Source organism: Phascolarctos cinereus, unplaced genomic scaffold (genome assembly GCF_003287225.1).
Source record: "Phascolarctos cinereus isolate Bilbo 61053 unplaced genomic scaffold, phaCin_HiC Scaffold_3;HRSCAF=262, whole genome shotgun sequence".
Taxonomy (NCBI): domain Eukaryota; kingdom Metazoa; phylum Chordata; class Mammalia; order Diprotodontia; family Phascolarctidae; genus Phascolarctos; species Phascolarctos cinereus.
The window spans coordinates 232,540,167-232,564,854 of NW_027555736.1; the positions used below are offsets into that span (position 1 = coordinate 232,540,167).

Consider the following 24,688-nt stretch of genomic DNA (forward strand, 5'->3'; position numbering starts at 1 on the left):
TGATCAGGGCCTGAACTAGGATGGTGGCTGTATCTCAGAGAGAAGGTGACAAATGTGAGAGTTGTAGGACAGAAACGAGATTTGGCAACCGATTGGATATGTGGGGTGAGTGAAAGTGAAGATGACATTAAGTTGGCAAACCTGGGTGAATGAAAGTGAATATGACATTAAGTTGGCAAACCTGGATGACTGGAAGTTTGATGGAGCACTTAGGAGGCTTGGAATAGGTGTAAATTAGAGAGGAAAAGTAATGTAATGACATCGATGATGCAGATTGCAACCCATCCATGCTTACTATGTCTCACCCAAAATAAAAAAGGGCTGTGGAGTTCTTACTCACTGGTCAGTGCTTCAGAGCACAGAGTCTGCCATCTGAGGGGTGCCTGCTGTAGTCACACGGTGTTCTGGGGGGCAGAGAGCAAGTATGCTGGGAGGAGGGATTTTCCCTAATGAAATCTATGTAACTGCTGCTGGGGGTTCCTGGGCTAAGCTTAGGTCATAACTAACACCTGACAGACAAGAGAGAATGAGCAATGGGAAATAATGTAGTTGTGGAATGTTGGCGGTAACAGGGAAAGGTATGATTGCATTGGAAAGAAGCCCCATGATTGTCCATGTTGGGCAAAGTGGAATGTGACTCATCTTCTCATCCACCAGTGGATTGATCATTTATCCCTTGGGGGGCATGTCCATGGTTGTCCAGGGGCATGTAGCCGCCAATTTGGAGACTGTTGCAATAAAGCAATGAGACTAATTTTCTTGTGTGACTTGTTAGAAATTAGCTTTACTGCATATAAGCATACCACAACTGTCTCTAGACATAGCTATATTTACATACTACATTTGTTCATTTCTAAGATGTACCAAAACACAAAATGTGATTTTTTTCATTTTTAAAGAATTTAAAATTTATTATTAATTATCCTCATTAAATTTATCGATAATTCATCATTATTATAACATATAACATATTAATTATTATATTAATATAAACACTGTTATTAAATATATTTAAATAAGTAATATAAATTTTATAAATGCTTCTATTTATTAACTATTGTTTGTTAATGATTATTAATCTTATTAATTAACATTATTGGGGATTGTTGGCATCTATTAATATTAATATAGTGTTACATTAATTTAATTAATTTAAATATAATTTAAAATTATCATTTTAAAATTTAAAATCAGATTGTAAAATTCTTGAAGATAGGATCTGTGCCTTATTTGTCTACAGTGGGGGTAGTTAATCGAGAGACCCCTGATTTTTTTCCCAGTCCAGGTGATAAAATCACAGAAAACAAGGAGCAGGTAACAGAGACAGTGAGATATGAAGGATATGAGCAAGTTGCAAAGTCATGTCAACAGTTGTTATCCTTTTATGTGTGAAGTAATTTTCCAATCAAAATGGGTAAAACTAGGAGGCAGTTAGCCATTGGCTGGCCATGTTCCTGGTGGCCCTTTTAAAAGCAAGATATGTCTTAAGGATTCAGCCAAGGCAGGAACCAGCTCTGAGGAGTGTGATCCCTGGCAGCAGACAAAAGAGTCAGCTCTGAAAGAAGTCTGCTGACGAGAGGGAAAACCGTTCCTTATCTGTGAGGGGTGGGGTGGTGGGTAGGATATATCTCTGTCCTCCTCTCCCCTCTCCACATTGGCCATGGTACCTTGCAGTAGGATTTAGTTGGAGACATCACACCTGATAGGAAGCAGAGCTGGCAAATGACTATAAGGAGTAGGTCTGAGGAGTGAGAGAAGGGATCCAGCCCTGACCATCAGGAGTTGAGCGACAGTGAGGAATGGGCTCAAGGAGCCTGGGAGAGTAACCTGCTCAGGGCGTCAACAGGAGAAGGAAAGGAAGCTGGGGTCTCACGGGGCCAAAGGGGTGAGTTGCTTTGGCTATGTGTGCCCTCAGCGTATGCATCCCCTCACTGGTGTCATGGTCCTCTTTGAGAACAAAGGGTAAACAACAATAGCCTTTCCATTACTCTAAGTTTGTGTCCACTCTTCCCACACCTACTGCATGTGAGAGCTGTTGGAGAGAATTTCCCATTGACTCTATGTGTAGTTGTGGGAAAGTACAAGTGAGGTTCATGGGACCAATTTTTTGTAGCTACCGTTCCTATAATTTTAGTAAAGACCTTTAATTTGAACTAATTGTGTCTGTTGGCTAACTAGTTAAAAAAAAAGCACACTGGTAGGAGCTCATGAGTTTTAGGAATGCGGACTTACAAGTTACCTTGAACCTGGGGTAGTCACCCCTTAGCATGTGAGTACAAGTAAGGGGGAATGTATTCCCTGAGGGGATATTTCATGTGTTTCTATCCCTGACAAAAACTACAGTACCTTGCCAAGTACATTACCCTGGAAAGAAAATGCAGTCCAAGAATCAGGTCTTTGAGTTATCACCATAGACATATGCACTGAGTACCCATTTAATAGATATGTCTTGAATTGCCTCGCCTCTGTAAGCACATGGTTCTTAGAAAACACTGGAAGTTGAACTGTTCATCCCAGGTCAATATAATTGGCAGACAGTCCCTGTCTTCGTGCTCTCTGACCTATATCCCCCGTGTTATTCATTCTCCACCCTGTTAGGATTGTACTAATAGACGTAGTAAGACTCATTCTTGCAAGCCACATAAGCTACAGAAAGACAGTTGGTTTGCTTCTTCTCCTTCTCCTAATAGAGGTTCAAAGCTGAGCTGTTTGATTATGAGGAGGATAATCTTTTGGATGATTTTTTTCCCAGAATAAATGTGAAATACAATGCTTTTTTTATATTGCAAAGTGTTCAGTTTCGTATAGCGTGTGCTGATGCCATGATGCTTACCTAAAGTAGGCATAATGGTATCTCTAATGAAATCCAATCCAAAAAGGAAGGTTCCTCTTTCTCATCCTTTTCTCATGTCTCTAGATTCTAGGTCCTAGGGAAATGAGATAACAAAGCTGAAAAGGACATTTCTTAGGTAAAGAGAGAAAGAATGAGTCTTTCAGGAAGCTGATGTCTGCCTCTTGGGCCTGCCGGGAAATTTCAATTCTCATTTGGATTATTTGATTATAGAATAATCTTGATAAATGAATTTTTTGTATGTTCATCTCTAACTAGATTTTCAGCACAAATTCACTGTGCAGGCATCTCCAACCATGGACAAGAGGAAGAGTTTGATCAGTAGCGGCTCCAGTCCTCCTGCAAGTCCCACCATCATTCCCCGACTCAGAGCCATTCAGTGTAAGACAGTGTGTACAAGCTTTACATGGGGTAGGCCATGATGCTCCTGTGAATTTTCTAGGATACTTTTGATTGGGGAGGGGAGAGGAGCTGTCTTCTGACCTATCTAGTCATTCAGTGATTTAGCCAACTGTCTGTCCATGCCTCTAAAAATCCACAAACCTTTCTACAATAAATACGCCCCCACCGCCACACCCATACCAGCCATTTTCCTTCTATTTTCACCATTCCCACTCTCTCCATTTTTCACTTTTTGGTCACTTCAATGTGTTCCCAGTCTAAGAAGAGGCCATAATGGAAGAAGTCTTAGATCTTGCCTCAAATAGCCTCTTACATCATGAACAAATAAGTGAGCTTTAAAGATATTTTTGGTTTCTACTTCTCTTTGACAATTTTTGACATTATCCTTGCCTAGGGAACACTGAGTCCTCTCTCTGTCTAGTCTGCCAGTCCCTCCCCCCAATCCATGCTAATAGAGAGGTAGACTTTTTTTTTTTAGTTTAACTGCTGAGTAAATGTGACAAATATTTCTGCATTTCAAACCCATACAGTATCAATAAGTACTAAGACTGCCCCTCTTGGCTTGTTTTGTTTCCTCCAATCTTTTTTCCTTTCTTTTCTCCTGGTACTGTCTTGAACCCCCTAATGCTTCTGGGAAACCTTCAATTCGATTCAGCAAACAATATTTTAAGCCCTTACTATGTGCAAGGTGCTGTGTTACTCACTGGACATTCCAAAGACAAAGATGGAACAGTCACTGCCTTCCAAAGAGTTTACATTCTATCAAGGCATCTCTGTGATAAAACACTGTGTCTGGAGTCAGGAAGACCTGATTTCAAATCTGGCCTCAGACACTTACTAGTTGTGGGACCCTGGGCAAGTCACTTAACCCTGTTTGCCTCAGTTTCCTCATCTGTAAAATGAGCCAAAGAAGGAAATGGCAAACAACTCCAGTATCTTTACCAAGAAAACCCCAAATGGGGTCACAAAGAGTCAGACATGACTGAAAAATGACTGAAATGATCCTACTTGTGAGGCCTTAATCATTTAACCTCTATGGCGATTAGTTTCTTTTCTTGTCAGGTAAAGAAGTTAAAGAATCATCTATGAGAACCCTTCCTATGCTAACTTCTGTGATCTAGTGATTTGATTTTCCATTCTTCCCATAAGGCATCAGTGGAAATCATGCTTTTCAACATGGAAAATGACAGAGGTCTACAATAATAGGTCAAGAAGGGAGAGAAAGCCTTTGATTCCTACTCTTTTTAAAAAACATTTGAGACAGAATGAAATGAAAGGAGGTCAGTTTTCTCTGGGAAGGATTAATAAAAATATAGAAACTCTAAAAATATCTCCATTAAAAAACCTAAGGTTCTTTTCTTCCTAATGTTCATCTTATACTGACCTTTGTTCCATCCTACATCCCTCCCACCTCCGCCCCCAACCTATAGGATTAACCCACCGAAGTCTTAAGCCTCATAGCTGTTTCAGACTCTGATGTCTGGTCAGATTTCACTTTAGTTTTGATTGGTAACTGTGAGAATTAAGAACAAATTTGAGTATGATTTTAGGATCTCTTTATAGTCAAGAACTCACAGTTCAACTATTTTCCTGACAAGTTCACCAATGGGATAGGTATTCAATTAGATCATAGAATCACAGATTTAGAGCTGAAAAGTACTGTAATTAAATATTATCTTGTCCATCTTTATGAGAAATTGAATTCAAATGTAACTTTAGTATGTCACCAGCCTAAGAAGAGTCTATAATGGGAGAAGTCATAGACCTTGTATTGAATAGCCTCTTACTCATCTACAAAATGGTTAACCCAGAGTGGTTAAAAGATTTGTTCGGTATCACAAAAGTAGTAAATAACAGAGGCATGATTTTGAACCCAGGGCCCTCCAACTCCAAATTCAGGCTTTTTTCATCATGCCACTAAAACATCCAGCCCTCCTCTTCCTTCTCTGAATCCTCCAAATGTGGGACGCAGGAAATGGATATGAAGGGAACTTTGCTTCCAGATCTCACCTGATAATCTCTCCCGTGGCTCTCATAGTGACACCTAGTGAAAGCAACAAAACCTGGGGTCGGAGTTCGGTTGTCCAGAAGGAGGAAGGTGAAGAAGAAGAGAAGAGGGCCCTGAAGAAGAAGGGACGTACGTGGGGACCAAGCACACTTGGGCAGAAGGAAATTGTCTCAGGAGATGAAGGGTAAGGGACAATCATAGGTGATAATAACAAAGCTTTCTTAACATTGATAAGGCCTGGACTTAAGTACTTTACCAAAGAATAAACTCAGTATTATCCTACAATAGGCTCCGTGGGAGAATAACCATGGGCCAGTAAACAATATGAGTATGAGATGTTTCCCCAAGTCCTTTCCTCTGGGGTTCTCTTCAGTTTAAAAATATCTCCAGAGCTGAAGCTTTCTATTTGGTAGGAGATAGATAATCTGCCTTGAGCTTGCTCTTTTGACCTGGGTCAAGAGATCTCATCTCTTTCAAGCTCAGCATATCTAATTAAGGGGAGGATCGAGGCACAGATTACAGACGGAGGCTTCATTTTACAAAGGAGAAACCTGAAGCCTAAACAGATGAAATAACTCAGCCAGTCACCTTGAGAACAGCCTTGATCTGAGAGTAGTTCCAGCTTCACCCATATCTATTTCAGTCCTCAATTCTCTAATTCAAGGGTCTCCTGGATCCGTTTGACGGTCTGGTGAAGCCCTGGACCTCTTCTCAGAATGTGTAAAGTAAAATACATAGGATTACAAAGGAAGCCAATTATATTGAAATACAGTTGTCAAAATATTAAAAAGACAAGTTCACAGACACACTCCAACCCCACCAAAATCTATTTACAAGACTCCCAGGGAGTCTGTGGACCCCGTATTAAGACCTCTAGAAGGTGTGAACTGTAGTTCTTCACTGACTGAGACATTTCTTCTCTTCCTGGCCCTTGAATTTCCCCTCTCCAATGCGATGGACAGAGTACTGGGCTAGGAGTCAGGGAAGACCTGTGTTCAAATGTGGCATCAGGCGCTTGCCAGCTATATGACCTTGGGCAAGTCATTTAACCTCTTTCTGCCTCAGTTTTCTCAACTATATAATGGGGACCACAATAACACCAGCTTGGTTGGATCCTCGAGAGGGTCCAATATGAAAATACTTGTAAAGCTCTTATCAGAGTGTCAGCAACATAGTAGGTGCTTAAGAAAACTAACCTACCTTCGTTCGTTCGTTCGTTCGTTCCTTCCTTCCTTCCTTCCTTCCTTCCTTCCTTCCTTCCTTCCTTCCTTTCTATCTTTCTTTCTTTCTTTCTTTCTTTCTTTCTTTCTTTCTTTCTTTCTTTCTTTTCTTTCTTTCTGTCTTTCTGTCTTTCTGTCTTTCTGTCTTTCTGTCTTTCCTTCTTTCCTCCTTTCCTCCTTCCTCCTTTACTCCTTCCTTCCTTCCTTCCTTCCTTCCTTCCTTCCTTCCTTCCTTCCTTCCTTCCTTCCTTCCTTCCTTCCTTCCTTCCTTCCTTCCTTCCTTCCTTCCTTCCTTCTCTCCTTTTCTCCTTCCTTCCCTCTGATGCCCAAGTTGGAGCCCTGAATAACAGTTGCCAATGTGCTTGAACATTCTTCTATATACCACATCATATTTTTAAAAATTAGGCCTACTTTCTGACCCAGGAAAATTCCTCTTGGCTTGTGTGGCCAGTAATGATGATTTTTTTCCCCCCTTGAATGATGAGAGTGGAGTTCAGAATAGTCAAGAGCGCCATGGTACAACATCAGGTGGGGGATGGGGGAGGGTGACTGATGGGGTGTACCCTACATGGTTGTTGCTGATTCTCTTTATCCATTGAAGATCTCCTCAGAAGCGAGAGAGAACTAATGGTTTGTGTGCCCTCTCAGAGTCTCCACATTTTCACTTGGGGTGAGTTTGTGCTCCACCCTTCCTATGCCTTTGTATTGGTATCTACTGCCATCATCCACATCCTTTTCCTTATTTTCTATAGCATTTCTTAAGGGATTAGAGCTTCAGTCATCTCAGGAGTGCCTTTATTTTTTAGTTTATGTTTTGTTTGTTTGTTTATTTGTCTAAAGTAGTGCTACAGTGCACCTTGGGAAAATCGAGTAAATCACCAGACTAATCTGGATTTGGCCTTGCTTTCTTCAGTCTTTCTTCTTCCTTTCCCCAGCTATCCCTTTACCCTGAGAGATGACACATGGTTGTCTAACCCCTCGCGTTTTGTGCAGGTCATGATATCATTCCCTGTAGAACCATGGGAGATTTCCAAGTAGTGTTATCAGGCACTAAGTTCATGTTCAGCCATGTTCACTCCTGGCACTGTTTTTCACTGTAACAAGTGATAGCTTGAATATTTTTAGTGGGTAAGAATCTCAATGGAGACCCCACTTAGGGTGGGATTCTAGGGTGTACCCAGGAGAAGATAAAGCAGCTTCTCCACTCTTCTCACTGGGCTGGAATTCTAGAGTGGAGTAGAAATGGTGGGAGTGCTCCTCTGTTTGCCTGATATTGTAGTCTTACTGGTATCTCCAGTTGTACAACCACAGTTGTATAAGATAAATTCTACCATCTTTCTCCTGTAGGGGAAAAACAACCGAAAAAAACCCTAAACCATGTAGTCTAATAGACTGCCTAGAGTTGAAGCCAGGCCTCTGATTTCCCCCTCTTGAATGAGAGGAGCCCTGTTGGGCACCTGACCTATTTCCTGGGAGTGACACTAGTACGTCAACACGAGTTAATGACTTTGAAATGGCTTGGAGGAAGAGTTCTGGGAGAACTGGTTAAAAAGAGAACAGTGTCATTTCTGACTTGTGCATGTGTCCCAAAGTGCACTGAGGTGATGATACAGCTCAGAGTACCCTTTTTGGGTTTGATAATTTTTTTTTAAGCTGATTGCTTTGAAAGCTATCTAAGCATGCCATGAACTTGGCTGAAAAATAAGATGCCAGCTGGAGTGAGCTGGGGTGGGTGCTCTAACTTCTGCTGAGCTGTTTCCTGCTAGAACTTATATTTATTTGCATGGGGCTTGCCTATAGTTTGCATTTCAGCAGAGATGAATTATTGGTTTGGTCTTTGTGAATTGGTTGTAGCCACCTTAAAATGGGCCCCCAAAACAAATACTCTGGGGGAGCCAGCACACCTGGTTGGCCGGGCTTTCTTGTTGCTACTGCCGTTCGCCTGCATCCTCTGCCTCCGTGTGACGCTGCTGCTCTCAGGCCTTTCCCTGGCTCGTGACAGGAGCAGGAGCTCTTCTTGTCCTGCGGCATCTGATTCATTTCACTTTGACAAATAATCAGGTTCTTGTTGGCCTTCTAGCCCTGGACTTTAGGGCCCCCAGAAGTAGCAGAACTGAGTAGTCTATGGGGCCAGATTGAAGGCAAATGGATAGTATGGGAGGAGTCCAGGGAGGGAAGGGGTGATGACCTGTTGTAATAGTTTTCCTTTGTTTCCTTCATGCAGCCTGAAATCCCTGGTGGATGGATACAAGCAGTGGTCAAACAGTGCTCCAAATTTGGGGAAAGGCCTGAGGACAACCCCTGCCCTTCCAGGGTTTACCAGCCTTGCTGAGATGGGTAAGGGCAGCATGTAGGTCACGCTTGAGAAGCACTATGGCCAGCACAAGATCAAATTATGTCTCAAACCATGACTAAGTTGATGACCCTTAGCAAATTACTTTACTTCTCAAAGACTCAGTTTCCTCATCTGTAAAATGGGGCTAATGATACTTGCAATTTCTACCTCATGTGACTTTCAGGAAAAGAAAGCAAAAAAAAAATCTTAAAGCATTATCTTCTACTTAATTCCTCAGGAAGTATCCGGTCATACTTCCTAGACCCCTTTACTGCCATGAGGCAAATTGTATGGAAGCATTTCACTAAATGGAAGCATTTTTTTGTTCCTTACCAACTCTTTCCTTCCCTCTTTTCATTATTTTCTTTTTATCTAATTCCCAAGCCACAAATAATCTCTTCCCTAATTTACTTCGCATTGTTCTTACTGCCTACTCTCCCAAGCTGAGACTAGCTCTTCAGGACCTATTCAGTGCAAGAGGGGGTAAAACTAACCACGTGACAATGGGCAAATCCCTTCATTTTTCTGGGCCTCAGTTTCCTCGTATATAAAATCAAGGAGTAATATCAAATAATGTCTCAGGTTTTTTTTTCAGCTCTGTGATTCTATCAACAACCAATCAGCAAGCATTTATGAAGCACGTAGTGTGCCATGTGCTAATGATTATAATAGGTTAATATGACAAATAATTAAAACAATCAAATAATCCCTTCTCAAATGGATGTTACATTCTGATGAGGTTGACAAGGACGTGTGTAAGTATATACTGAATAAATATAAAGAGAATCAGTACAAATAAACACAAAGTTGTTAAATGCAAGGAAATTTATGAGGGAGCACACTTTCAGTTAAAGGGAGGGGATCAGCAAAGGCTTCACGTGGAAAGTGGTGCGTAAGTGGGGTCTTGAAGGAAGAAAGAGATGTTCTGATGAGGAGGTATGTTGGGAATGCATTTGAGGAATGCACATGTCTACATATTTTAATCATCTTAGGACAATGTAGTTTGATAGCATTTCTTTGGCCACTGACTACATAGGATCTCTGGCTTTGGGGGGCCTATTTTGCTGTGTGAGCAAGGTTTCAAGCATGAGAAATGAGAGAACCTTTTCAACTCTTGCCTCAGCATGGAGAGCTGGATGGTGCAGTGGACAGAGTACTGTACATGGAGTCAGGAAGACCTGACCCTGGGCAGTCACTTAACCTCTGTCTCAGCTTCTTCATTTGTAAGATGGGGATAGTAATAGCATCCATCTCCCAGGGTTGTTTTGGGGAATCAGTGAGATTATATATATATATTGATACGTATGTGTATTATATATATATCTATATATCTATAGATATAGTGCTTTGTAAACCTTAAAGCACTATATAAGTGCTAGCAATTATTATTATTATTCTGGAAATATCTTCAAGCCAGTGGAATCCCAGTGAATCAAGTCATAGACTAGGGTATCTGCTTACCACCTAGAATGACCCTTGCCCTGCTGTCCTGCAGGGAAAAGGGTATTTCCAGGCTTTCCAGATCATTCTAGCTGGATCACGTCTGATCCTAATCAATGGGACTATTTGAAGACAATCACTTTGGATTAGTATTGCATGTTGTTCAGTCATGTCCTACTCTTCATGACTCCATTTGGGGTTTTCAGAGTTACTGGAGCAGTTTGCTATTTCCTTCTCCCCCTCATTTTACAGGTGAGGAAACTGAGACAAACAGGGTTAAGTGACTTGCCCAGAGTCACACAGCTAGTAAGTGTCTGAAACTGGACTTGAACTCAGGTCTTCCTGACTCCCTTCTATCCACTGTGCTATCTAGCTGCTCCTTGGATTAGCATAACAATATTAATAATGATAGATGTAAACCTCATCTAGGGTTCAGACAAGCATGCCAGAGGACTATTCTTAGGCAAAGGTCCATTGAGATAGATATCAGTAAGCATAAACATTCAAAGTAAGGTAGATTGAGATAAAAGCATAAACATTCAGATTTGAGGAATCCAGAACACAAGCACTGAGTGGAACCTAGACCTAAGTGGAATCTAAGCATTCCATGCAGACATCTAGCTTTCTTGATGAGTCTCTGAGGTCAGCTTGGCCATTACAGTAAACTTTTGGGTGAAACAATTTCTAGCCACATAAGGCTAGGTTCAAACAATATTAATGAATGATAAATAATAAGTATTTCCCCCAGATCACATTTACATCCTGCTTTAAGGTATGCAAATTGCTTTCCAAACATTATCTATTTGAGTCTTAAAACACCCCTGGAATATGGGTACTATTATTATACCCATTTTTTAATGAAGAAATTGAGGCTCAGAGAGGTTAAATGGCCAGGCTCACATAGCTAGCAAGTGTTCAAGACAGGATTTGAACTTAGGTCTTCCTGACTCTGTAACTCTATCCACTACCCAGATCCCAAGAGCATTCCCTTCCCATAGGTAGGAGGGTGCCAAAGAGTCAAATTCCATTCACTTCAATTCAGTAAACATGTATTAAGCACCTGCTATGTGCCAGGCACTGTGCTAAGTGTTAGGGATGCAACAGGAAAAAGAAAGGCAGTCCCTGCCCTTAAGGAGCTTATAATCTAATGGAAAGGGGAAAGAGTGCTAGGTGCCCTTTTCTCTCCTTCATGGGTTGCTTAAGAAGTTCCTTCAGGCATAATGTAGCTTCTTTGCTGGGCTCTTTGTAGACTTGTGAATCTATATCCAGTCAGTCCTTGGCTCCTAATTCAACTTAATCTGACATCGGGTGATCCCCATCCCTTGGCCTGTTGTGACCTGCTATTTTTTTCCTAGTTCATGTGAAAAGTCCGTAGGGAAGGAGGTAACAAGTTGGCTAGTCTCCCTTTTAGGGGGATGGAAAAGATGATGTGCTAAGAGGAGTAGTAATTTTCCTATGTCAGTCATTGGAAGACGTTAGGGAGATTGCTTAGTGGTCCAATACCTATTTTTTTTTTTGTGGCAACCACCAGACTGTACTGGTTTTTTCCCGCCTGATTTCTTTTGAGTATCACTGACTGTTACTCAACTAGGCCAGGAGAGAGGGAGGGAGTTAAGCTTCCAGCCCAGTCAATTTGGTCTTGTTTTTTGCCTCTCATCCATCACCCCCTCCCCAACCCCACAGAGGATGAAGAAATCGAAGGCCTGAGGAGTGGGGAGAGCCGAGCAATCCATTCCTCCAACCAGTCTTACCTCTGCATTCCGTTCCCTCGAAACGAGGAGGTGGATGGCCCACCCATTGATGGAGCCCATGAGGAGCCCACCCCAGTGAACTCAGCTACCAGCACCCCACAGTTAACACCCACCAACAGCCTCAAGCGAGGAGGAACCCAGCATCGCCGCTGTGAGGTGGCTCTCCTGGGTTGTGGGGCCGTACTGGCTGCCACAGGCCTAGGGTTTGACCTGCTGGAGGCAGGAAAGTGCCAGCTGCTGCCCCCAGAAGAGCCCGAGCTGCCACCCCGAGAGGAGAAGAAGAGGCGTGAAGGCCTCTTCCAGAGGGCCGGCCGCCCCCGCCGGAGTACCAGCCCCCCTTCCCGCAAACTGTTCAAGAAGGAGGAGCCAGTGCTGTTCCTGGGGGACCCCTCGGCTTCTCTGACACTGCTTTCTTTGTCCTCCATCTCTGAGTGCAACTCTACTCGGTCCCTCCTTCGATCAGACAGCGACGAGATTGTGGTGTATGAGATGCCAGTCAGTCCAGTGGAGGCAGCTCCCTTGCCCCCTCGCACCAACAACCCACTGGTCAATGTCCAAGTTGAACGTTTCAAGCGAGATCCCAACCAGTCCTTGACTCCCACCCATGTCACCCTCTCTGCTCCCACACAGCCACCGGTCACAGACGGACTCCTTCCGATGGGGCACTTAAGCCAGTGGCACCCCTGGCCAATGGCAGCCCTTCTAGTAATGGGCTGAGTACCACACCAGGTGCAGGTGAGCCTTACCGCCACCACCTCCCCCATGCCTTCTCTCCCTTTCTCCTCTTTCCTGTGGCATGCTCTGTGAATGAACAAAGTTTCCCTTTTTCCAAGGCAATCTTCTGTTCAATTGTTGAAGAAGGGCTGGAGGTGAGGTCTTAGGGAAATTCAGGGATTTATCCTTGCTTCGATTAAGCAGTGCCTACCCTATGTCCCAAGAGTATCTCCCAATTTGGGTATTGGGTTGAAGTGAAATTTCCTGGGGCCTAAGAAGAATTAAACACAGGACCCATATGGAGACTTTATCATGGTCTATATAATGTGTAGGGCAGAATGTATCTAAGTCTAGTTTCTGGTTATTGCCAGAGTTTTGAGGAATTTGAGTTTAAAAACTCAAATACTCAAAGTTCCTGTAGTGACTGTGAGGGCTATTTCCCATCATGTGCTAGGCTTCTGCATCTCATTATAGTGTTGACTCAGATGACCTTTTAGTGGCTAGATCCATACCCATTCATGCACATCCTCCCCACACATACCCTATAACTCCTCATTGACATCTGCTTGAACATGTATAGACATATCTTTCCATACATAGGGGTAGGTTACCACCAGCTTTTATCCTCTGTTCTTCCTCTCAGCCTTCTTTTTACAGAGACTCACCTGCTAACATCTGTGTTAGCGAACCAATGTGTTAAGTATCTGAACTCTGATATTCTTCTTATACAATTATCCCTTCTACATTGGGATTTTCCCCATTAAGGGTTTCAGTGTATCATGGGTTGGCATAAGAAATTAAATGGAAATATTTTGGGAATTTTGTGGAAGCCACAGATAATATATGAAGGCCAGCAGATGACACAGAAAAAGTTTAGAAACTAAGAAATGCATAAAATACATGTATAGTATTGTATAAATATCAATATATTTTATCTTTTAATGCCATAAATATACCCAAATTTTACAATAAGGTACTGTAAATACCCCATAAAAGAGAAAGAAAAAAAATTCAAACTTCTTCTCTGGTGTGAAGGGAAGGTCAAAAAATTTGATGTGGGTTTTCCAGATCACAGGGGCACTGGGTCCCTAAACCCTGCAATGTGGAAGGATAACTGTACATCACCCTACCGCTTTTCCTTCCAATCTCCTGTTGGTCACCCTAAGCACTCTAGTTACTGAGTGAGTGGGCAGAAGGGCTAAGAATCCTGCCATTGGCTGGAATTACTTTTGGGTCATTTTTCAACTCTTTTCTGGTTGACACCCTCCACCCCCAAGACCCATTATACTCTTATGCACTCCTTCACCGTCCCTAACTGTTGACTCCCAATGCATGGTACCCTGGTCTTCAACTAGTTGTTGTGGCTTTTTCTTCCCCTTGTCCAGGGATGCTGAAGACTCCGAGCCCCAGCCGAGATCCTGGAGAGGTGCCTCGCCTGCCAGACCCCAATCTGGTCTTTCCCCCAACTCCAAGACGGTGGAACACCCATCAGGACTCCACACTGGAAAGGCCTAAAACTCTGGAGTTTCTTCCCCGGCCCCGCCCTTCTGCCAACCGGCAGCGGCTGGACCCTTGGTGGTTTGTGTCCCCAAGCCATGCCCGCAGCGCCTCCCCCGCCAACAGCTCGAGCACAGAGACACCCAGCAACCTAGACTCCTGCTTTGCAAGCAGCAGTAGCACTGTGGAGGAGCGGCCAGGGCTTCCTGCCTTGCTCCCGTTTCAGGCAGGGCACCCTCCTCCTGCTGAACAGGCCCTTTTGGACCTGGATGCAGAGGGACAGAGCCAGGACAGCACTGTTCCACTGTGTAGATCTGAACTGAACACACACAGATCTACTACCTATGAGGTTCATCAAGAGTTTTGGTCTTAGCATGAGAGGAATCTAGGGTGGGGGTAGAGGTCTGGGCCAAAGGGAAGAGAGTACCTGGGAGGACCTGGCTAGGGCGTGTCTCCCACCAAGTGGCACCCCAAAATCCAGTCCTACTTCTTGCACTGATAATGCACTTTGAAGACAGAAGAGGTGTGGAGGGCAGCTGCTCCAGAGGCAACAGTGAGCTCTCCTGTTTAGAACCACCACCATTGATGTAGCCTGTCAGCTCTGAGTGTGTGTGTGTGTGTGGGAAGGGGGAGGTGTGTGAATGACCTTCCAGCTCAGTAGTATTCCTCATCCTTGGGCCATGGCATGGCAACCCAGTTGCAGCCAAACCTGTCCACTGTCCTCCAGCACTGTTAAGTAGGGCATGCCCAGGGTCTGTTCCAGAGTCTCTCGGTCATTCCAGAGTTCTGTGGTTACAAACACCAGTCTGCTACTCTCTACCCCGATCCTTGTCCTTGAACCCAGTTCAAGGTCATTATAAGACCTAAGGTTGGCAGTATCTCATGCTGTCAGGAATGGTTGGGGGCAGGGTGATAAAGGCATATGACTTGATGGACCTACCATTCTCCCCCTCCCCCGGCCACCATTCTACTTGCCTAATCTATTTATTTGAGCCTAGAGGTGGCACATTGATCCACCTCCATGGGACTGGGGGTGGGGATGGGGGAGGGATAGGGAAATATAGTTGAGTTATAGTGAAGAGTCTATGTTCTGGCTTCTTTTAGCAAGACTCAGTGAAGGATGGAGAATATCACACAGTAAAGGCACTGACCTCCCTGTGGTTGGTGTATGGCCAAATCATGTTGCTAGAAAAACCCTTACCTAGCCCATGGGTGGGTTCTTGGTCCTTCATTGGTGCCACCGTAGGTGCTAGAGACAGTCTTGTGTCTGGCCCTTTTCTTGTGTAATGGGGCCTCCCCATGGAGTATACACATAGCTGTACTACTTACTTCTTGCCAACTACATTTGCGAGGTCAGCATTGACAGACTTGAATGCTTTGGGGATGCCAAAGCCCCTTGTTATTTCTGGCTGATTGTATGTGACTCAGTGCTGAAGGACCTGGTGAAAGCAGGCAGGCAGCTCTGTGTACTCTCCATGGGATGGCCCTATTATACTCTGATTTTTCTCTTATGTCCTTTCCCCTTATTCTTTACTCTCTCTTCTCCAGGGACCAGTAACTTCAAGCCTTCCTGTGTGGTTAGTAACAATCTCTCAAACCCTAAGAGGTTTTCTCATAAATTTTAGCAGAAGGGGCATCCAGCAGTGAAACCTAGGGATTGGGAATCAAGATTTTGGAGTTACTCTCTTAGTTCAGGCAACCACTCTTATAACCTTCAGCAAGTCACTTCACTCCAGTTTTCCGTGTCTGTAAAATGAGGTTGTGAAACCCCTCCCTAAAAGGGACATCGTAATAACTCAGTGACAGGATGTGTAAAGGCATAGGATGTCCCTAACGTACCTAAAAATTGGCCAGAGTTTTTCTGCGCCTTCTCTCCTCCATATACTGTGGCCTCTTGACCTACTGGGCTTTGGACCATGGGGGAGCAGCAAGGCTCTTTCAAGCACTGCCCAATCTTCCTAACATGAAGAAAGAAAAAAAACTGATAGCAGTTCTGACATTTATGAAATTTATTTATTTACTTGAATAATGAACTTCAACTTAAGGTCTCTTCCATCTCTTTCTTCAACCACCTCCTCCCCATCTCCCAATCTGTTTCTCTGTCATGTTATGAACTGAGTGAAATCCATCTGTAACTCAGCCTCTGCTGAGACATCCCTGAGCCTGGAGTTGGGATGGTGTTCAGTCTTCTAGAAGGTTCCTTCCCTTCTGCATGGATGAACAGAACCTCCTATAAGAAGAGCAGAGAGGGAAGCTTCTTGGTCAGACCCAGAGAGTGCTGCTTTAGTCCCATAAAGATAGTGAATTTTCACAATGATGTTTTACCTCTGGCCCAGCGAACCCAGCTCCCTGCTTCTCTTCTGTACCAGGGGCAGGTGACCTCTGCCCTACCTCATTGTCTTCCCATCATGCCAGCCCATGGCAAGGCAGTGGAAGGAGTCATTATTATCCTCACACCTTGGCCTGTCATCCCTGGGCTAGGAGGCTACCCAACTTCTGCTGGGGACATCGGGTCAGAAGCCAGCTGGGAATGATCTGTTAGTTGGTATTTCCTATTTAGCTTCACGCTCTCCATGGTTCTGAGCAGGAGCTGACCTCAAAGCTGTGGGTCAAACTACTTTCACTGAGAATAGTTGACCTTCCCTAGTGCCGCCTAGGGACCCTAGTCCTTCACACTATGCAATGTGTTAAACCACATGGAATGTGGTGTCAGAAAATATTTATTTCCTAAGTTTCCTGCTCACATCACTGACTCAGATACAGTTCTCATCTACTTCTTTGAGAGGCTAGCCAGCTGCTGGGCGTCTGAGTTGCCTTTCATACTACCTTGTAAGTCTACTCAAATAGCTTGGAAGGATACTTTTTTAATTGTAGGCATTTTTCACCCCCACGGTCCTCTCTCGACTCCCTCCTTTATGTGAGATTCAATTGCAGGCCTTGAAGCATCTGTTGAGAAACAGCTCTGATTTTTTAAAAGGTTTTTTTTTTCCAGTTTCCTTGAAAGTGGGATGTGTTTGCTGGTGGAAAGGGAGAGATATTCACATCTGAGTATTCAAGCAAAGAAAAAATGATAAAAGGCATCTGTTCTCTAGAGCCTAGACCGCAGAGGAGCAGGAGGAGATAAAGTTCCAGGCTCTTCCTTATTCTGACGCTTACTTACCTTGTGACCTTGGCTGAATCCCTTAGCACCTTTTGAAAAGACATCACCAGCCTTCTTCCCAAAACCTAGGGTGTGAGAGCTCACAAGGCAATATTGATCAAGCACTTTGGGCTCCTTGGCAGGAAGAGATTAATTTTCCGCTGAGAAGTGATGCCAGTTCCAGAAAGAAGCTTCCTGTATTACCGGCTGAGGTGTGGAGGAGCGAGATTTGTACAACATGTCTTTCATCCCCTTGACTCTGAGTTGGTTTGTGTTACTCCTTTCTGAGATTCTAGAAGAAAACTGATTCGAAGGGGCTCGTGACATAGCCAGTGGGAGTCAGTGCCAGGCGTGAGCTTTTCTGAGGCATTTGAATGTTTTCAGAGTGCTTAGCCACTTCTGAAAAGTCATCCTTTACTCATCCCAACCAATAATCGGTGAGGTTGGCCCATCATCCTCATCTTTGTCTTAGAGAGAAGGAAATGGAGGTGGGGAGGGGTTGTTAGCAACGCAAGAAATAAAAGATGTCACTTTTGAAGTGTTGGCCTTTTGACTCTGGAAGCCTGGTTTTTTTCCCCCTAGTTTGAATTCCATCCAGATTTGGCATAAGGAGAATTCTTGGTAGAGTGGATCTGGTAGCATGTCCTAGATGTATTGCTGAGAGGGACTAAAGAGGTCATCTAACCCAGTTCCCTCATTTTACAGATAAACTGAGGCTTAGAGAGGTTTAGATGTGCCACAAGGTCATGTAAGCAGTAAGTGGTGGCAAAGGTAAGATTTGAATCCAGGTCCTCTGACTCCAAATCCAGTAGTCTTTCTCCCTCGTAGCACTACCTACCTCCTTAATTCCTTTACTAGCTTGGGTTAGACCTTTGGCCATTCTTATCAGGAAAAAATTCCTAACAATTAGAGCTATCCCAAAGTGACAGCTAGGGGGCAATGGATAGAACAAAGGGCCTAGAGGCAGGAAGACCTGAGTTCAAATGTGGCCTCAGACTCTTACTAGCTGTGTGACCCTGGGCAAGTCACTTCACCCTGTTTGCCTTAGTTTCCTCATCTGTAAAATGAGCTGGAGAAGGAAATGGCAAACCACTCCAGTATCTCTGCAAGAAAATCCCAAATGGGATCCCAAAGAGTCAGAAACAACTGAGCAACAATAAAAGTGGAATGGGATGCCTTGAAAGGTATTCTCCTTGCCTTTAGGAGAAGCTTCTATGAGCTATATGATTGTTTTTTGAGTATACCGTAGTATACATTTTCACAATTCTTTTTTGCAGATGGATTGGACTAGATGGTTGGCTGAGATCCTTCCAACTCTAGAATTCTGTTATTTGTAGCAAAGTCCTTTTTTCTTTAACCTACCATGTCTTAAGGACACAGCTTAATGTTCAGAAGGAAGGACTAGTCAATCCTTTGTTGAATTTGTTTTACCTCCCAGTTTTAAGCCCGGGGCTCTTGTGCTAGTGGAGGGAGATGACCAGTTAACAGTTGTTTTTTCACCAGGTGACCACACTTGCTTACCTCCCCCATCCATAAAGTCCACTGTTGCTCTTATCACAGAGAAGAGACGCTGGGGATAGGATTAAAGATCTACTAGATCTCTGTTATATTTAGAGATGTAATGTCTTCCTAACCTGCAGATGTGAGCATGTCCCATTAAGTATCAGAAAGTTGGGTTCTATCTGAGAATCTTAATTCAGAAAGCCACTGAAGAGGGTCTGTCCTTATAGTGCCTTCCTCTGAAAGAATTGGGATGGAAGGAAAACAGATATCATCATTTCACATTGTGCCAGGTCCTCTGGGCAAGGCAGTTTAGTACTTGTAGGCTGCTGCCTAAGGGGTGCTCACAAATGTGAAAAGTGGAACATCCTTATGAAACTCCTGTAATCTAAAGGCAAGCCAAGTCAACAAGCATTTATCAAGCATCTACTGTGTGCCAGGCACTGTGCTAAGTGCTGAGGATATAAAGAAAGGCGAAATGCTTTCTGGGAGTTAACAGTCTTAGGGAAATACAACATGCAAACAACTGTGTACAAGCAAGCTATCTACAAGATAAATTGTGGAAAATCTCAGAGGGAAGGTACTAAGATAAGGAGAACTGGGAAAGGCTTCTTGTAGAAGGTGGGACATTAGCTGAGACTGGAAGGAATCCAGGGAGGCCAGCAGGTGGAGATGAGACAGGAAAGACCTCCAGGCATGGCTTTTCTATGCAGGAAGAATCTTTTTTCCAGATTTGGGAAGTCATGGTGCTTGTGGTCAAGCCACATTTGGAAAACCATGGTCAGTTCTGGGCACTACATTTTAGGAAGGACGTTAAAAAATTGGGGAGCATCCAGGGGTGGGAGACTAGGATGGCAAAGAGACTTAGGCACATGCCATAGGAGGATTGGGAGACTCTAGGGATGTTTAGTCTGGAGAAGACTTTGGGGGTGTAGGGAGGGGAGGGATATGACAGCTGGCTTCAAATATGTGAAGAGCTGTTACCTGGAAGAGTGATCAGACTTGACCAGCTTGGGCCTCGAGGGGCAGAGCTAGAGGACAAGAGGCAGAAGTTGTAGAGAGCACGTTTAGATTTAATGTAAGAAAAACCTTCTAACAATTAGAGCTGTATAAAAGTCAAACAGGCTGCCGTGGGTGGTGGTGGGTTCCTCCGCACTTTGACCAAAGGCTGGATGACTTGTTAGGTAGTGATTCTCATATGGTTAGGATTAAGTAGCCTCTGAGGTCCCTCCCAAGTCATGATTCATAGGATCATAAATTTAGAGCTTAAAGGCCATTAAATCCAACCCCTAATTTTACAAATGAAAAACCAAGGTCAAGAGAGATTAAATGACCAGCCAGGATCATACTACTGGCAAGTGTCTGAAGAAGAATTTGAAACCAGGTCTTTCCAACTATGAGTCCAGTCCACTATACCAAGCTGCCCTCAATCTTCTGCTATCCTGGTATGGTGGAAAGATCACTGTCCTTGGAAGGAGGAAACCTTAGATTCTAGTATCCTGCCCCTCACTTACTGGCTGTATGACCTTGGGTAAATCATTTAACCTCTCTGATCTTCAGTTGTCTCATCTGTAAAATAGGAATAAAAAACACCTCTTTGAAGTCCCTTCCAGATTAAAGATCTATAGTCATGGAGCCCCAAATCCAGCATCAGTAATCTCCTAAATTGCTTAATTCAAGAAATATATTTTGCATCCTTTTGAGAAAGCACTATAGCACATCCTATGCTACCCCTTTCTACCCCTTCAAGGCCCAGAAACGCCCCGGGTAGCCAGCCTCCTCCTAGGGTATTATGGTGCATCAGGAACCACCCCTCCTAAATACTTATGTTTTGTTTTAGACAAGTCAGTATTTGCCTGAGTTGGAAAGATTAAAAAATGTGTGTATGTGTGTGCGTGAGCACGTGTGTGTATTTATGTATCGGTATCTGTATCTCCTGATAAATTTCTGGGTGGTGAGGACACTTTAATCTTTTCAGTGTATGGGGCTCACCGTTCTCTCTTCTTGTGTGGCCTTCGAAGGGGGATGAAATTCAGGGATTAGATTGCTGTCTAAGGTTAATGAATGGGGGATAGACTGGAACCATTACCTGACTACAAAGCGTGGACAATTATTCCTAGGATTACTGTGCTCTCATAGTGTGAAAGCAAGTGAGAATTAGAAGGAACCTTAGAGTATGTAATAATCCAACTCCTTCATTTTACATATGAGGAAAAGGAGATTTAGGGAGGCAAAGTGCCATAGCTAATTAATGGCAAAGCCGATTCAAAACTCAGGTCTTCTAAGCCTAGGTCCAGACATTACTCTCCTAATCCCTTCCTGCAGTGAGTTGAGAGCCCTGCATTTGCAGCTCATATTTTTCCATTCTTAAGTACCTGTGATTTTCTATATTCCCTCCATAGGTAATGTTGGTTCAGATATTAAGCTTGGGTGGGCTGTTATCAGGAAAAGAGAATTAGTTCTCTGGGCCTGACTGCAAAAGGAGGGAGCTCGTCCACTTTCACCAAAGCTTTGCTTTATGCTTTCTATATCCTTGTAAATGCTCTTCTTTTTCTACTTCTGTTCACCAGAGTTTCCTATGGCTGATAGGTAGGTTGGGCCAGCCAGCCAGCCAGGCTTCCTATCACAGGGAATTAGAAAACATTTTTCAGGGTCCTATGGACAAAGTTATTTTTTTTTCCCCACCAATAAAGAACCTTCTCCAGATGTGGGGTGGGCACTGCTGGGGCCAGCCTAGAGGAAGTGAATCCTTGGTTTCTGAATCAGAAATATGGATGGAATGTAGAGTCAGTCATTTCTCTCCCCACTTCCCCTTCCTCACACCCCATGAGCTTGGTCTTCCTTGGTGAGAAGGACCCTAGAGAGATGTGTTACTTGCTTTAGTTTGTTTGAAACCTTTAGATCTGAAATGATAGATTTTCTATTTCCCTGGAAATTATTATTTCACCTCCTAGCCCCAGCTCTGGGCAACTAGGTAGCGTAGTGGAGAGCACTGGACTTGCAATCAGGAAGATGAGTCTTCCAGACTTCAAATCCAGCCTCGGACACTTACTAGCTGTGTGACACTGGGCAAGTCACTTACCTTTCCCCCCTCAGTTTCCTCATCTGTAAAATGAACTGGAGAAGGAAATGGCAAACCACTCCAGTATCTTTGCCAAAAAAACCCCAACCAACCAACTGAACCAACCAACAAGCAAACAAAAAAACAACCCAAATGGGGACATGAAGAGTCAGATATGAGTAAAATGATTCAACAAACACCCCAACTCTGCTGGAATCTGGATCTAAATAAGGGCTGTGGAGTGAAGTAGGTCTTTTGAGTCCTCCCTAAGGCCCTTTGCTTCTCTCTCCATTATGGGCCCAATTCCTGTAGGTGTGCTGTTCCCACTTTGTCCAACTTCCCTCCCCCTCCAGAGGTAGCTGAGAAAGGTGGTATTCCTCCCAAAGGTATTTGCATTTCAAACCCTGATGATAGCATTTCAGGCCTTAGCATAGACTTGTGGAAGGAGCACTAATTAACTTGCCAAGACTTCCAAATCACAGGCCGCCTTTACTTGGACATCAGGTTCAGACTGATTAGTTTGGGGAAAGTAGGATACTAATGTTTCCCAGTATTTTGCCAAGTATGACTATCAGTTAGCATTTATTAAGCACCTACTATGTGCCAAAGTACTAGAGATATCAAAATAAATGAAACTGTTCTTGCCCCCAAGGAGCTTACATTTTGTCAGAAAGACTAAAAGAAAGAAAACTTGGATAATGTGTGCAGAATAAGGATACAGTGTATAGGAACCTTCAGGTTCTGTATTTGAAATGTGTGTTCTAAGAAAGGTGGGGACTTAAATCAACTGCCAAAAGATGATGGCTTATCCTCATTCTTCTTCACAGTTAAGAGTATATGATCTTTAGCTTCTCCACCACCTTCCACATGAAGCATGAAACCCATAGGTTATGGCTTTTCTCTTCAGTGCTGTGGGAGTGGAGTCTCTCTGGATTTAGTTTGAACATAAAGATGGTGGGAGAGTTGCTAAGAGCAGTAACAGTTCAGGAGCTATCCTTGAGAATGCCTTGGGGAGGGGAGTGGTGGTAAGGGGCACTTTGGAATGTCTATAAGCCTCTCTAAGGCTAGAATCTGGTTCTCCTTTGATGTATAGGCCCAGTGGGTCATGGGAACTGTGATTCTCCCCCAACTGTTGACTGAATATATCTTTGTGCCATTTATTTCTTCCCACTCCAATGTTAAAGGTTCTTTTCTTTGACCCTGTTTACAGGCTTCTCATCCTCTCTGTGTACCACATCTTTCTGTCCATCTTCCTTAAGATTTCTTCCAGATCCTAAATTTGGAGCTCTTAGTGTGGGCCTCCCCTCCCTCTCCATTTCAACTTTTCCCCCTCCCTCCCATCCCCCAAACAAATTTGGGGAAATTGAGATCAGGTTTTGTCTTGGTGTTGTCTTGGACCCAGACATCCTTGGGACATGGGACTGTTATGATTAAGTCATTCATTAACTCTAACAGTCCTTCTGCAGCAGTTAGATACAGTTACTCTAGGGTCTCAGAATTAGTGAGCTTTTCCGGAAGACTGAGGAAAGAAACTGAAGATGGAGTTTAACTTACTTTAATTTCCAGAGAAGCTTTCTTTAGGACATCCCCTTTACCCCTGGATGAAGTAGCTGTCTGTTTCATTTTGCTGAAACTAACGATGAGGAAATTGACCAGCAGGTCTCTCTCTCCTTAACTGGGTCCATCTGTCTTGTCTTTTCCTCTCCCATTCCCTTCACTTTTGCATTCAAGTTATTTCATCTCCCTAATAATGTTTAAATACAGAAGAGTGCTGATTAAAACTGGTCAGGATTTTTTCCTCTGGTTTTTTTTTTGGATGTACTGTAAATTATTAACCAAGGGTGCCAAGCAGGCTTGGTTCAATGGCTAAAATTCTTATTGTATTACAGTGTAATGCTGACCTCAGCCTTGTCTCGACACCAGAGCACACACAGACTTGAATAAAACTGTTATCACAGTGACCTCTGGCTTGCTGCAGTTGTTTGTAAGCTAGCTCACTTCTTCTTTTTGTCTTCATTAAGCTAGGGTTTTCCAAAGTGAGGGTTTCAGATTGTCCCAGGTTATAATTAGGAGATATATATATATGTATATATATATATACATATATATATGTGTATATATATGTATATATATATACACACACACATATATATATATATATATATCTTAAATGTATCTTAATTATGGACGAGGTACTTCTGTAGATCTGTAATTTCATCAGCTGAGTCTTTCCTGCACCAAGGCAGAACATAGCTTCTCTATTGTACACTAGACAGTTTCATGAGTTACTAGAAGGGCATCTAGATGGTACAGTGGATAGAGCACTGGGTTTGGAGTCAGGAGGACCCAAGTTCAAATCTAGCCTCAGACACTTACTAGCTGTGGGACCCTGGGCAAGTCACTTAACCTCTATCTGTCTTAGTTTCCTCATCTGTAAAATGGGAATAATAGTACCTACATCCCAGGGTTGTTTCAAAGATCAAGTCAGATGATAAAATGCTTATCACAGTGTTTGATATAAAGGAGGTACTATACAAATGTTAGCTATTATTATAACCTTCTCACCCCCCAAAAAACCCCCAAATCCACCTTCTGGTGTTCGGCCTCTCTGCCCTTAGACTGGTCCCAGGTGAGACAGTGTTATCTCAGGCCCTATATTCAAAGCTTTTCCATCTTGGTAGGGCCTTCTAGAGCTTACTGGTGATGTAGTGGCTGAAATGTTGGGCTTGGAGTCAGGAAGACCCCTAGTTCAAATACTGCCTCAGATACT

The 24,688-nt window shown here is 43.4% G+C and overlaps 1 protein-coding gene across 1 annotated transcript in view; it reads left to right on the forward strand.

Annotated features, from left to right (window-relative positions):
* Window positions 1-23,879, forward strand: part of MAP3K9 (mitogen-activated protein kinase kinase kinase 9) — a 120,152-nt gene extending 96,273 nt beyond the window's left edge. The window contains 6 exon segments of the mRNA XM_078151492.1: window positions 3,110-3,232; window positions 5,292-5,445; window positions 8,706-8,818; window positions 11,940-12,638; window positions 12,641-12,742; window positions 14,107-23,879. Coding sequence (XP_078007618.1) covers window positions 3,110-3,232; window positions 5,292-5,445; window positions 8,706-8,818; window positions 11,940-12,638; window positions 12,641-12,742; window positions 14,107-14,591 — 1,676 coding nt within the window. The 3' untranslated portion in view covers window positions 14,592-23,879.
* The last annotated feature ends 809 nt before the right edge of the window (window positions 23,880-24,688 follow it).